Raw genomic sequence first — 14,305 nt, forward strand, 5'->3', positions numbered from 1 at the left:
CTTCAGTGTGTGCTACATCTCCATTTTCTTCAGGGTGTGCTGCATCTCCATCTTCTTCAGTGTGTGCTGCATCTCCATTTTCTTCAGGGTGTGCTGCATCTCCATCTTCTTCAGTGTGTGCTGCATCTCCATTTTCTTCAGGGTGTGCTGCATCTCCATCTTCTTCAGTGTGTGCTGCATCTCCATCTTCTTCAGTGTGTGCTGCATCTCCATCCTCTTCAGTGTGTGCTGCATCTACATCTTCTTCCTCACAATTCCCAACTACAGTCTTCAAAACTTCCTGCCTGGTTTCAGTTTTCAGAAGTTTGAATATTATATGTATACATTTTTTTAAAAGAAAAGATAGGAGTGTGTGTGTGTGTGTGTGTGTGTGTGTGTGTGTGTGTGTGATCATGCCAGAGCGCCCATGTTGAGATCACAGGACAGCTTGTGGCAGTTTGCTGCTTTTCCTTTCACCAAGTTGGTCCTGGGGATTGAATTTAAGTTGCCAGGCTTGGCAGCAGGTGACTTTCCTGGCAGAGTCAGAGCCATCTCATATATTCATGTATATACATATATATACATATATATATATATATATATATATACACACACACACACATATATCACGAGAGAGAGAGAGCGCCATCTCATATATATATATATATATATATATATATATATATATATATATATATATATATACACACACATACATATGAGAGAGAGAGAGTGTGTGTGTAATTGCCTGGACCCTTGTGTATGATCCTGGAAGTCTGTTCTCTCCTTCTACCTTTACCCCAGTTTGGGGGTTGGAATTCGGGCTTCCAGTTTTCTCGACCAGCACCTTTATCCATTAAGCCTACTTAGTGACCCATGTTTCTCTATTTTGCTTTTTCTTTTCTTTTTGAATGTTTGCCAACTTGATCTCTTTTGAACATCCTGAATTTATCCTCTAGTATCTTTGTTAATTTTGGATAGTCTTAAGACATATCTTTTCAGGTGATTTTTCTCTCCTATTCTGTCGTAGCCTTCCAGAATTCCACTTACACTCGTGAGCTTCTGTTTGATGTCTTCTGGTTATCCACACTTGTTTGGGCTTCTCTCACTCACACCATACCCCTTGTTAACTAATGCAGCTTGGTGCTATATATACCAACAGAATATCCAAGTCTGGATAATGTATAAGGAACTGGGGATAATTGCTAATTCTAGATCCTGGGGAGGCCAAAGCCAAGGAGCCTGCATCTAGATCTGGTGAGGACCTTCCATCTATGACATCAGGGGAAACAGCAAAAAAGAAGAGTGCACATCTCGAGTCCTTTGCGTTGAAATTAGCACTGGTCATGTTGGAAGAGCCCTGAGGACCTAAATACTTTCCATTCAGTCAAACCTCCCAACATGTGTGCACAGGGTGTGGTTGGGGTGTGTTTCAGATTCCTACCATGTGCTGTTGGGTACATATTCTACTTAGAGATATCTTTGCGTTTCCATTGAGTTGTTTCTAGTTCCCTGCATTCATACTTATTTTCTTTAAATGTGCCTATTATACTGGGAGCTAGTGGAAGGCATTGTTCCTCTTCATAGCTGTATTTTTGAGGTTTTAGCATTTCTCCTGGTCTCTTCAGTTTACAGCAGTGGTACATTTTCATATGTGCATAGAAGCAGGTCTCTATGATCTGTAGTAGGTCAAGGCCTTGAGTAGTGTGGGCCCAGGACATTTTCAGCCCTTCCCTCAAGTCAGGGAACTTCTTTCTTTCCAGTCTGCAGCAGCAGTTGGCCCCAGAAAGTGCTCTCAGCATGACAGTTTGCTGTTTTCCTCAGTGTTCGTAGTGGAAGGAAGGATCTGTAAGGCTTTTTGTTACTGTCACTTAGTCCCTCTTGACACACACATGCCGTAAGGCAGCTTGTCTGGTCCTGCGCCTGTCCCCAGTCTTTCTGGTGAGATCCCTGAAGAGGCTCTGAGTGGGTACAAATTCTCCCTCTTATCTTGTGCCCAGGGGCTGTGAGTTTTCATCCTTCTCTCTCAGTGATTCAGTGCATTTTAGATGTACTCTGATGAGTTTTGTGTGGGCAGGTCCTGGACTCTGTCCCAGGCAAACAGGAGTTTGCAGCCCCTCTTTCCTTAGAGGGACCTGGCTCTCCTTTTGCTGTAGGTCCTTTGCCCCCTTGACCTCAGCTCTCTGGTGGGTTGCAAGAACACTAGGACTAGCTAAGATTTTATAGACTATACAGTTTTTCTTCGTTTTGAGATGAAGACCAACATAGAGTTTTACATCTGCAAGAATATTTTCTTTTTTAACTTCTAGAACCTTTTAAAACCAGAGCTTTGAATTTTGCTGCTTCATTTGGGTGCAGTTAAAATCCCGATTCTCAAATGAATTAGCACTAAAAGCGTGACTTATATCCTTGCAGAAACTTGGGGACCATGGCAGCCGTGGAGCCCGTGTAGCACCACGTGCGGGGATGCTGTCCGAGAGCGTCGCCGCCTGTGTGTCACTTCTTTCCCCTCCAGACCCAGCTGCTCTGGAATGTCCTCAGAGACCTCTCCATGCTCCCTGGAGGAGTGTGCTGGTAGGTGTTCTTGCTTCCTTTCAGTCACTCCTCAGAGCCTCTGTCAGCCAGGCCTGTCTGGGAACCAACCATTCTGTTCAGAGGAAGCTTGCTGCTCTGTACTTGGTACTTTGTATGCTGTACTTGGTCTGGCTTTGTACTTAGCAGTGTCTGAGACGCTGGAGTAGTTGGGACAGTAACTTGCCAGTGAGATGACAGGATTTAATATTGGAAGTGACATAGAAATATGTCTAAAGATTCTAACATCTTAAGTCATTTTTTAAAAAATACAGAGAGTGTCTCGAGAATCTGTCCTTTCCTATCCATGTGGAGTCCAAGGATGGAGTGCAGACACTCAGGGTTGGCAACGGGTACTCTACCAGTTGATTCATCATGCTGGTATCAGATTTTTGTTTGTTTGTTTGTTTGTTTGCTTTTTGGTAGGGGTAGGCAGATCTCACTTTGTAGCTCAGGATGGTCCTGAATTCTTATTTTGCTGCAGTCCCTGAAATGCTCAGGTTGCAGACAAACCACCATGCTCTGTTCATAGCTGTAATTTTCCCCTCTGTGTCCCCCCTACCTGTCATCTCAGAGATTGCACAAAGGGAGCACAGAGACTGTCAACTGTCAAAATGAAGCAGTTGTTTCCCCATCCCCACCCCCTGCCCCTGTTCAGTGCCCAAATCTTATTTATTACCAATTCTATTTGGGAGGAGGGGGTAGGAATTTTTTTTTCTTGCCATCCACAGGGACTGGACTTTTCTGCACTTTCTAAGCATAATCAAGGTCTCTCCTGGGAGGTTCTCTAAGGGTGTTTGATGTAAGTGGTCTGTGAAGAGGATGATCAGTCGGAGCCAGGTTTGCTTTCTCCATGGAGCTGAATGGCACTTACTCATGGTTACAGTGATGGCGGCGGCTCCTTGTTTTCCTCACACCAGCCACCCCCTGAGAAGCAGCTTGGTTGGTTGGCCAGCTTTTGCTGTGGTCCTGATCTTTAGATAAAGTTCCTCTGCTGAGGCCCACCTTCTCATATGCTCTGTTTCCAGATTCAAAGGCATTCTTAGTTCTTGTCCTTTGTGGATTGGAAGGAACTAGATGCTTTCCTGTGTTTGGATCTCAGAGAGCCTTTGAGCTAAAACCGTAGGCATCCAGCAACCTTCCCCAGTGCTCTCACCTGTGTTCTTGGAAGGTCTTTCTTGTTATTTGTCTTTCTGCCAGTGCTGTAGGCCCTGTCTACCTTGCTTTAGAGTCTGACAAATGTTATTCTCCACTTTGTCTTCTTCTTGCAACCCTAGCCTAGTCTCTTCTTTTCACTGTCAGCAACCCCATCTTCTTTAAAGAGTCGAACCCTTCAAAGGAAATTGCATCTGAGCATGTAAAGATATTTTTTTCTTTTCTTAACATTTAAAATTTTTGCATGTACATGAACTTTTGAGTGTATGCATGTGCCATGGGACTTATGTAGAGGTCATAGGATAATTTCCAGACATTTGTTCTTTCTGCTGTGTGGACTCTGGAAGTCAAACTCAGGTTGTCAGTGCCTGTGGCAAGTGCCCTGTAAATGTATCTTTTATCCACCAGATCTAATTGTCTTCGTGGACAATTGTGCTAAATAAGCTCACCCTTTCTAGTTCTTTCTCAACTCTAACCTGCTAGTTCAACTCAGCTGTTCTGGCTCAAAATCCTCTAAGCTTCTCAATCCAGTTTCTCTTGGCTTCTGAGTGAATTGCTCTGCTTGACCTCAACTTTGGTAATCTGTTCTAATTTTCTGGCCCCTCCTCACTTTCTGGCATGTTCTATCTTTACCTGCAACCTGTCTCAGTAAAATTGTCCTGGTTACTGTCTCTCCTCTCCCCCACCCCCTTCCTGTACCTTTTTCTCTTAAATTGCCTCTCTTTCTTGTCTGTTCTAGTGAGACTTGGCTGTATCCTCTCTCTGACTGAGTCTGTCAAATCTTTCACTGGTTCATCACTTTGTCTGCCCCTCAACTAGATGTTACTTTCAAACATGGCTGCTTCCTTCTACACACTAGCCTTACTTACATTGTTTGGAATTAAAGGTGTGTACTAAGCATGTTTGTATTCCAGCCATGGGGGTTAAAGGTCATTCCAGCCAGATTACACAGACCTAGAATGTTTTTGGATGTGATCCCTTGCCAGAGCAGCCATGTTGCTGAATTATAAAATTTCTCTATAGTACCCTCACCTGCTAAGCCATCTCTCCAGTCCCAGCCATTTTTCTTATCATTATTGTGTGAACAACACAGTATGGCAACTAGTTATACAACTTTTGTACTATAATGGGCAATATAGGTGACCTAAGAATGTCTTCAGGAGCAAGAGGATGTATGTAAACTCTGTGCAAATAATACACCTACAGAATCTGATGTCTCCAAACATCCAAGAGACAATGCTCAGGACTCTACACCCTTCACATTCCAAAGGAAGGCTCTGGGCACATGGAGGTGCTTTGCCCAGGGTCACAAAATGAGGGATCCAAAGGAATAGTACCAACTCCATAGTAAGCTGCCTGTCTTAAATACTTTGCCTTTATGTTTGTGTCAGTGTGGCTTTCTAGAAGAGGCATCAGCAAGTGGAAGTAGCAGTTGATTTGGGAGAAACATGATTCTATTTCATGTCCTGACATCTAACTCCTGTTATAATGGGTGGGGTCTGGAAATGCACATGTTCTTAACAAGAGAACTAAGTACCAAATGTTCCCTTTCTTGTACACCGAGGGCCTGAGATAAATGATTAGTTGGATAAAATTATCTTTCCATGTATTTGCTTTTTCCTATTCTCTGTCTGCCACTGTCTAGAGAGGTAAAGACTGACTTAACGACAGGGCCATCCCCTTTGCTTGGCATCTAGGAAGGGTTAGATATGGCAGGGATGGGCCAGACCAGCAGCTATTTTCCAGTTGTGTTTGTTTTGAAGTTTCCAGACAGAGTCAGAAGGTAATAGAGCAGAGAAAGCAACTTGTGATGTGGGACAGGAATGTTGCTATACCCTGTCATCAGCCATCATGGCCTATAAAGGAAGTGATACATCAGGGAACAGACATTCACCAATTGTTGGTGCTCAATCAAGGATCCAGAGTTTTGACTGGCTATAGAAGGAAATGCTTTGGTGCCCCTGTCTGAGGACAGCTATGTAACACTTCAATGAGAGAGTACAACAGCCCATGTCGTATAATAGTAATCCTTTTGCTAGTTATTTTTAATAATGAATGAATCAGTCAATTCTACTAAGGTTTGTTGAGCACAACTGTGTGCAGGTTAGTTAACTGTGAATAGAACCGGGAATATGTTGACTTCACTTACAAGATACATCCTTGTCTTGAAATGTGATACAGCAGCCTGGAAGGTACATAGAGAAATGTAATATAATACAAGGCCTGAAATGGTAAAGGTACACACAGCTTCCTACAGTAGCATGTAAGGTGAAAATCTATGCTGGGGACAGCTCAGTTCTCAAAGCAGGCAGTGCTTGAGCTGAAGTTTGGGAAGGGAGACTGCACCACTCAGGCCAGCAAGCTAGGCTAGGGAGGTTTTTAAAAAGTGACTGAAGGCATCGGAGAAAACAGCCCAGAGACCTGAAGGCTACAACAAGCTCACTGTAGCTAGACATTGGTGCGCTAGGAGGAGACAGGAAGAGTAAGGCGTTCTGATAGGTCTTAAAGGATTGAGCCTGTGTAGAGTGCCCATGAATGGTGGCAATAGGGATTCAGGGAGAGGTGGGGCATGTACAACTGGATGTGACAAGTGACAGGCATGAGGGATGAAAACCAGAACTCTTATCTAATGCTGCCCACTGAATGGCCTGTGAAAGTGTAGTCCCTTAAAATTGGGTACATCAGGAGAAAGCACGGGTTCTCGGGGGAGGAGGAGAAAGAGCTAGGGATGTAGCTCAGAGATAAGAGCCCTGAGATGTCTGAGACCCTGGATTCACCCTCTAGACAGATGCTAAATATAGATGGTTTTGCTCATGTTTTTCTTGCTAATAGAATGACTTGTAATCATTGAAGCAAACAGAGCAGGGACAGGGAGTTGAAAGAGTCACAAAATGGCAGACAGTAACGTGGGACTAAACTATAAGGTGACTGTTAGGAGCTCACTCGTGAGCACAGGAAGAACTGTACGTCAGGAGGCTAAGTTAGTGATAGACGAGCAGATGTGGACTTGTCTTCCACTAGGCAGGGCGGGAAGACAGGGAGTATGAGGGGCTATGGGAGCGTGGGGCTGAGGAAGGTCTTTCTAAGGTAGAGTGTGCACATGTTTCCATGAGGAGAAAAGAGCAGCACAGGGAAGTCACCCCTTGGGAAAGGGCGGCTTAGAGAGCGTTGGTGGGTGGACCCACTTTTTCCAGGAGCACCCACCCCCTCCCACTGCAGGTGTGAGAAAGAGACCAGCAGAGGTGCAGCAGCTTCTGAGAAGCTCCGTGAGGACCTGAGGTTGGGCATTGCAGAAGAGCAGAGGCGTAGCCATGAGTTGTCTCTAACTTTGCTCAGACATTATGTGCATCAGCTGAGAATTCACACGCCTAGGTCCTTTACTATGAACTCTGAGGAAAACCGAGCAGAGATCTGGAGGCAGGAACTGAAGTGGAGAACACAGAGGAGCGCTGTTACCTGCTTGCTCCCAGGTTCATGTTTAGCTACCTTTCTAATACAGACCAGGGCCACCTGCCCGAGGATGGTATTGCCCGCAGTGGGCTGGGACCTCTTACGTGGACTATTAACCAAGATGATGCCCCTACAGACATGCCCTAAGGATAACTGGATGGAGGCAGTTTCTCCATTGAGGCTTCACCCTCTGAACTATATCGAATTGGCAATCAGATCTTGCAGAGGCCTGAAGTACAATTTCCTGTAGCTCCAACTCCAAGGAATTTGAACGCTCTCCTGGCCTCTGAGGGCACCATCTCTCATGTGCATGCACACATAATCACAGGAACACAGTACATGTATGTGCACATGCATACACACATGCATTCATGTGCACAAGTGCACATGCGCACATACAGACATACAAATAAAAAAGAGCCCGATATTAAAAAAAAACAAAAAACAGACCTATCATGTGTAACAGCTTTTAGCTGAAAGGATTGGGGAGTCACTCTGTGGGGTGATCAGGCTTCTTCGTCTGTGACGAGGAACCCAAATGAGGCTCCCTCTGAAGAGAGATGGAGTGTGAAGAGTCAGTAATCAGGTGTGCTCTGGAGACAGTAGAAAAACACAAGAGAAACGCTGGGAGCGGATGAGGTGACGAAACACGTAAGACTGTAGAGAAAAAGGGACAGGTGACCTAGTGGGCAGCGACAGGCGTGGGTGGGGGGCAGTGAGGTCATGTGACAATCCACATCAGGTTTCCAGGCAATACAGGCTGAGACTCCATGGGGGCTCTGTACCTTCACAAAACACCTTGACTGTGAGACACACGGTAGAGTTCAGATATAAAGGCAACACCTTCATTTGGATGCTGGGAAGGGTCGTGACAGTGGAGAGCAGAAATTCAGGATGCTTCCCTCTCGGGAGGATGGGTTCTGGATGTCAGAATGGGCCGAGTGATGTACTACCCGTCTAATAGTCACAGTGTTCCTCGGCAGTCTTGCTAATTGTGAAAGGTTAGGTACTGTTTACATGAATCTGGTTTTGAGTTTTGTACCTAAAGTTTCCCCACGTGTACGCTTAATTATAGCTAGCCCACGTCCCCAGTCCCCATCCTCATAAGCCGGGAGAGTCTTGGCAGGAACGACTGAGCACAGAGGTCTCTTGGTCGTGGCTTCCCCTGCAGCCTCCTTTCTGTGGTCCCTGTTTTTGCAGGGTTTTCGATTTGCTGCTCATCTTGTTTGCCTTCAGCTCTTAGCATGAATCCAAGTGTTTGGTTCTTTCCCTCCGCTTTTATTGTTCTACCTGGGGCAACTGCTTAGGCCCTAAAACCACACAGAGAAATCAACATAAGAGAATATATTTTGTTTTAACTTTTTTTTTCTTTTTCAAGTTTTCCGGCCACCAGGCCCATCGCCTGTTTCACCCCAGGACCCTGTGAAGTCCAACAACGTGGTGACCGTCACAGGGATCTCCCTGTGCCTGTTCATCATCTTTGCCACGGTGCTCATCACTCTCTGGAGGAGGTTTGGCCGAGCCCCCAAATGCAGCACGCCCGTTCGCCACAACTCCATCCATTCCCCTGGCTTCCGGAAGAACTCCGATGAAGAGAACATCTGCGAGCTGAGTGAGCCTCGCGGAAGCTTCTCGGATGCCGGTGACGGACCTAGGGGAAGCCCAGGGGACACGGGCATCCCATTGACTTACAGGTGCAGTGCATCAGCGCCTCCTGAGGATGAGGCCTCGGGCAGTGAGAGCTTCCAGTCCAACGCTCAGAAGATCATCCCGCCCTTGTTTAGCTACCGCCTTGCCCAGCAGCAGCTGAAGGAGATGAAGAAGAAAGGGCTGACCGAGACCACCAAAGTGTACCACGTATCTCAAAGCCCCCTGACAGACACTGTAGTGGATGCCACGGCCAGCCCTCCCTTAGACCTGGAATGCCCCGAAGAGGCTGCAGCAAGCAAGTTCCGAATCAAATCTCCATTTCTGGACCAGCCTGGGGCAGGTACCGGGGAAAGGCCTCCCTCCAGGCTGGATGGCATCGTGCCTCCTCCTGGCTGTGCGGTCAGTCCCAGCCAGACCCTGATCCGAAAGTCACAGATAAGGTCGACCGGTGGCAGAGATGGCTCATCGGAGAGGTGCCACTCCAGAAGTTCCCTCTTCAGGAGGACTGCTAGTTTTCATGAAACCAAGCAGTCTCGCCCTTTCCGGGAGAGGAGTTTGTCAGCCCTGACTCCCCGCCAGGTCCCCGCCTACAGTTCCAGGATGCGGACCTGGGACCAGATGGAGGATAGATGTCGGCCTCCCAGTCGAAGTACCCACCTGCTTCCAGAGAGACCAGAGCACTTCCAAGGGGCAGGTCGGACCAGCAGTCCTTTGGGTCCACTCTCCAAATCCTACACTGTGGGGCATCCCAGGAGGAAACCGGACCCAGGGGATCGTCAGGCCGGATTGGTGGCAGGAGCTGAGAAAATGGAGCCTCACCGAGCTCACAGGGGACCGTCCCCCAGTCACAGGAGTGCCTCAAGGAAGCAGTCTTCCCCCATTTTCCTCAAAGATAGCTACCAGAAAGTCAGTCAGCTTAGCCCTTCTCACTTCAGAAAAGATAAATGCCAGAGCTTCCCCATCCACCCCGAGTTCGCCTTCTATGACAATACCTCTTTCCGCCTCACCGAGGCTGAGCAGAGAATGCTGGACCTCCCAGGATACTTCGGCTCCAACGAAGAGGACGAAACCACAAGTACACTCAGTGTGGAGAAGTTAGTGATCTAGGCTAGGAAGCAGCAGGGTTCACCCAGGGTCCTTCACCCCTCTGGCAATATCCCCTGCTCACATACTTTCTGTGGGCTGCACTGTACAACCGTGGGAATTAGTTCACCCAGATTATATGTGTGCGCGCGCATGTGGTTTTGATTAATCAGGAAGAAGTGGTTTATGCTGAATTTTCCTCTCTGTTATCCCTTTTCTATTGGCTTGTTACTACTAATAAAATTTAAAGAAGGCAAATTTATGATGCATTTTGAACACGACACTGGATGTTTCCAACTTAGGACTCTGGGATCTTTTCCCAAGAGGGAGGAGTCTCCAAATGGCTGATGTGTATGCAAACCATTATGCGCAGAGCTTGCATCTTGCTTCCTTGTAAAGTAGGAACCAAACACAGGAGCCTAAACATGGGGTTGCTTCTTTTGAAGTGTGTTACCAAGGTACCAAGTGGCATAAAGCCTTTCTGCCCAGTGGCCTAAAGACTAATCAGCATACACGTAAATAGCTACAAGCTCAAGGCGACCTCCAACAACCACACCCATCCTGCCTTTAGATTGATTTCCTTCTTTTAGAGTTTATCAGGATGTCGGGCAGCTGGGGAGGTTTCAGATAGGGGGAAATCACAAATGTAAACACGGGAGTTTCAAAAGTTCATATTTGTTCAACTGTCACTTGTGACTTTTTGTTTTTAAATTAAAATGTGCTTCCTTTGGAACCGTTCTCAGTGATGACTGCCTGCTCTTCAGGAACAGGACGGGTGGATTGTCCAGAGCCCTCTGACAGCTGCTACTCGTGGATGAAAGGAGAGCCAGGCTTGCTACTCTCCAGTTTCTTTATTTATCTCACCAGAAAGCTTTCTTCTTTATCCAAGTTCACAGGCCTGTGGGCCAGCCTTTGACACAGAGGGCACATGATCGCTTGTTCCAGACTTCCCAGAGATTTACCCAGCACCGTCAGTCTGAGACCAAAACAGCTTTGGGGAAGTGGGAATTCATGAGGAACACTATGAGCTGAGAGCCTTCCTGTTAAGTGATGCTCACTGTCTACCCAGGCCAGTGTTCTGGGGCTGTCACTAACAGTGACACCCCCCCCCCACCTCCGAGGGAGAAAAGATGCTTTATCACAGTTTTTAATGCGTGAGTTATAATTTTCAGTAAACAGATTTTCTGTATCGTACCTCCATGTCTCCATGTTCTAGTCCCGGTATCTGCTATAGAATGGAGGCTCAATAAAGACAGTGAGTGGCCAGCTAGTACAATGCCTTTAAACCAGTTGTGGTTGAATTAGAATGATTTTTAATAATACTTTACATTGTAGATCATTATAAAGGAAATGTGTTTATGAGACATTATGAGATTTCAGTTCATACAGGTCTCACAAACATGTTTTTTGTTTTGTTTTATTTTGTTTTGTTTTGTTTTTTGGTGTCACCAATTCGTGTGTTCCCAATCATCCTGCGAACAATCAGTTATGCTTGGCCAGCGTTTTGCTGGCTCCGTGTTTCAGATTATCTTAGTATATGTAACTTCATGGATCTGGGTAAGCTCGACACACTTAGATGTTTATTGTCTGTGTCCCCACCAGTTGTGACTCCCTGCAATGTGTCTGTGTTCACCTTGCTGAAAAGAAGTGTTCTTTCTAAATATAGTTTTTAATCTAAAAATTTAAAATTAGCGTGTATTTCAGAACTTTACACAAGTACTATATTTACATTGTTCCCACCCCTCTCTAATTACTCCCTCTCAAATTCACAACTGTGTATGTGTGACTGTGTGTGTGTGTGTGTGAGAGAGAGAGAGACTGTATGTATGTGATGTATATGTGGGTGTGACTGTGTGTGGGTGTGACTGTGTGTGTATGTGACTGTGTGTGTGTGTGACTGTGTATATATGATTCTGTGTGTGTGACTGTGTATATGTCACTGTGTATATGTGACTGTGTGTGTATGTGAATGTGTGTATGTGACTCTGTGTGTGAGACTGTGTGTAACTGCATGTGTGTGTGACTGTGTGTATGTGACTCTGTGGGGTGTGTGACTGTATGTATGTGACTGTCTATGTGTGTGTGGCAGTGTGTATGTGACTATGTGTGTATGTGACTGTGTGTGTGTGTGACTCTGTGTGTGTGACTCTGTATGTGTGAATGTGTGTATGTGACTCTGTGTGTGTGTGAGATTGTGTGTATGTGACTGTGTATGTTACTCTCTGTGTGACTGTGTATATGTGACTCTGTGTGTGTGGCTGTATGTATGTGACTATATGTGTGTGACTGTGTGTTTGTGACTGTATGTGTATGTATGAATGTGTATATGTGACTCTGTGTGTATGACTGTGTGTATATGGCTGTATGTGTGTGTGTGGCTGTATATGTGACTGTGTATGTGACTGTATGTGTATGTATGAATGTGTATATGTGACTCTGTGTGTATGACTGTGTGTATATGGCTGTATGTGTGTGTGTGACTGTATATGTGACTGTGTGTATGTGACTGTGTGTGTGACTGTGTGTATGTGACTGTATGTGTATGTGTGAATGTGTGTATGTGACTGCATGTGTGTGTGTGACTGTGTGTATGTGACTGTGTGTGTGTGAGACTGTGTGTATATGACTCAGTGTGTGAGTGTGAGACTGCATGTATGTGACTGTGTGTATGTGACTATGTGTGTGTTTGTGTGTGTGTGTGTGTGTGTGTGTGCGACTGGCCACTTGAGATTGAATTGAAACCTACCCCCAGGAGAAAAGCCCTCCCCCCTCAGCTGCTATCAGTTGCCTGGAGCTCTTTCTCTAGAGTTGGGACCTTGTGCAATTCCCCCGTGTCCTCTTGGCATGTTGTCTAGTGTTATTGCAACACAGGCCTTTTTGGCCAACTGTATTGTTGAGATGTCATGGTTTCGACTTCTTATTGGATTTTGGCACTCACCTCTCCTTACCCAGGACTCTCCCAGGCTGGCCCTTCCTTCCACCCAGCCACCACCCACAAGGTAGAAGATTCTTAAGCATGGGATTTTCAGCTCTTTGACTGTGATCCTTCTAGAAATCTTTGAACTGGTAATCCAACTGCAGACCCCTAACCATCTTTTTGCTCTCCCGAAACAGTTCTATATATGGTATAGCACCGACACGCAGCTGCCCCCCAAAGCTGGAAACTTGGAAGAGTCACTTTGGACTTGGTTTTGCCATGTCTGTGCGGCTAGTAACCATCAGACTGTGCTGATATGCTCTCTGCTTTCTCTGATCCAGGTGTACAGCATATCACCCTTTTTCTTTATTAAATGCTATTTGAGAATGTTGTACACGAGTTTTGATCCTATTCCTATTCCCTGCTCCACCTCTTCCCAGAGCCATTCCCCTTTCCCTTCCCATCCAGTCTTGTGTCTTTCCCCCATCAAGGCAAGTTGCCCAAATATACTTTAGTGTATGGACTTCCACTGCCATGTGATGGCCCCGTCATGGGTTCAGCATTTAGAGAAAACTGACCATTCCTTCTGGGAAGCTAGAAATTGCTAACAATAGCTCTTCAGCTAGGGGTGAAACCTCATATCCAACTCTCTTCTTCATGCTGGAGTTTGGTCTGGCTTTTTGTGTATTCTGTCGCCACTACTTTGAGTGCACATGTATAGCTACCGTGCTGTGTCTAGAAGACAGTTTCCTTGGAGACAGCTGCTGCCTGTGAGTCTTACAGTTTTGTTTTGTTTTTTTCAGCCCTCCTTCTGCAATGATCTTTTGGAAGGAGGGCTGTGAGAGAATTTATTCACTTTAGTCCAGAACATTCCGAAGTCTTTTTCTTTTCAGTACCTTGGTAAGTTGTGGGTCTGTCTCTGTGTTGGTTATTGTTTACTGCAAACAAAAGCTTCTTTCATGAGAGTTGAGAGGTGCCTTGATCTGTGGGTATAATCTTAGGGCATCAGGAATTAATACTGTGTCCACTCTGCAGAATAATTGTAGTAGGTCCTCCTCTAGGGCCTATCTAGCCATATGCTTTTTTCACCCAGCACAATCCTTTTTATTAAATTCCTAAAATGTCTGTCTTGTACTCATCTAATCCATTCTACCCACAGAAGCCAGAGAATTCTTTATAACATGCAAACCTGATCATCCCACTCACCCCAAGGGATCCCCTTTCTTTGACTCCCAGTGGTAGGACTCACACAAACTTCTCAGCACAGGTCTTTCAGGACCAGGCATATCTACTTGACACAGCAACTCTGTACACCTCATGGACTGTTAACAACACCTTCTTCATTCTGTAGGCTACACACATGATGTTCTATGCACAAAGGGCCCTCTGTGCTCTGTTCATCTAGTGAGCGGTCAAGTCTGCTATGCTATCACCCAACAGAGACAATTGCTTTGACCCCCCCATCTTTTTTTTTTCTGAGAGACTGAGCACAAGGAGGGA

The 14,305-nt window shown here is 45.8% G+C and overlaps 1 protein-coding gene across 10 annotated transcripts in view; it reads left to right on the forward strand.

Moving 5' to 3' along the window:
• The window catches only part of Thsd1 (thrombospondin, type I, domain 1), a 42,020-nt gene extending 28,821 nt beyond the window's left edge, over positions 1-13,199 (forward strand). For 2 of the 10 annotated variants that reach the window (XM_006509174.4, XM_030243687.1), the window contains 2 exons: positions 2,395-2,553; positions 8,534-13,197. In XM_006509174.4, the coding sequence (XP_006509237.1) occupies positions 2,395-2,553; positions 8,534-9,912 (1,538 nt within the window). In that variant the 3' untranslated portion in view covers positions 9,913-13,197. Of the gene's footprint in view, positions 1-2,394; positions 2,554-8,533 lie in introns of all 10 variants that reach the window. The other 8 variants (NM_019576.2, NM_001205253.1, XM_030243688.1 and 5 more) reach the window with 7 other exon arrangements.
• The last annotated feature ends 1,106 nt before the right edge of the window (positions 13,200-14,305 follow it).

Source organism: Mus musculus, chromosome 8 (assembly GCF_000001635.26).
Source record: "Mus musculus strain C57BL/6J chromosome 8, GRCm38.p6 C57BL/6J".
In the NCBI taxonomy this organism is placed as follows: domain Eukaryota; kingdom Metazoa; phylum Chordata; class Mammalia; order Rodentia; family Muridae; genus Mus; species Mus musculus.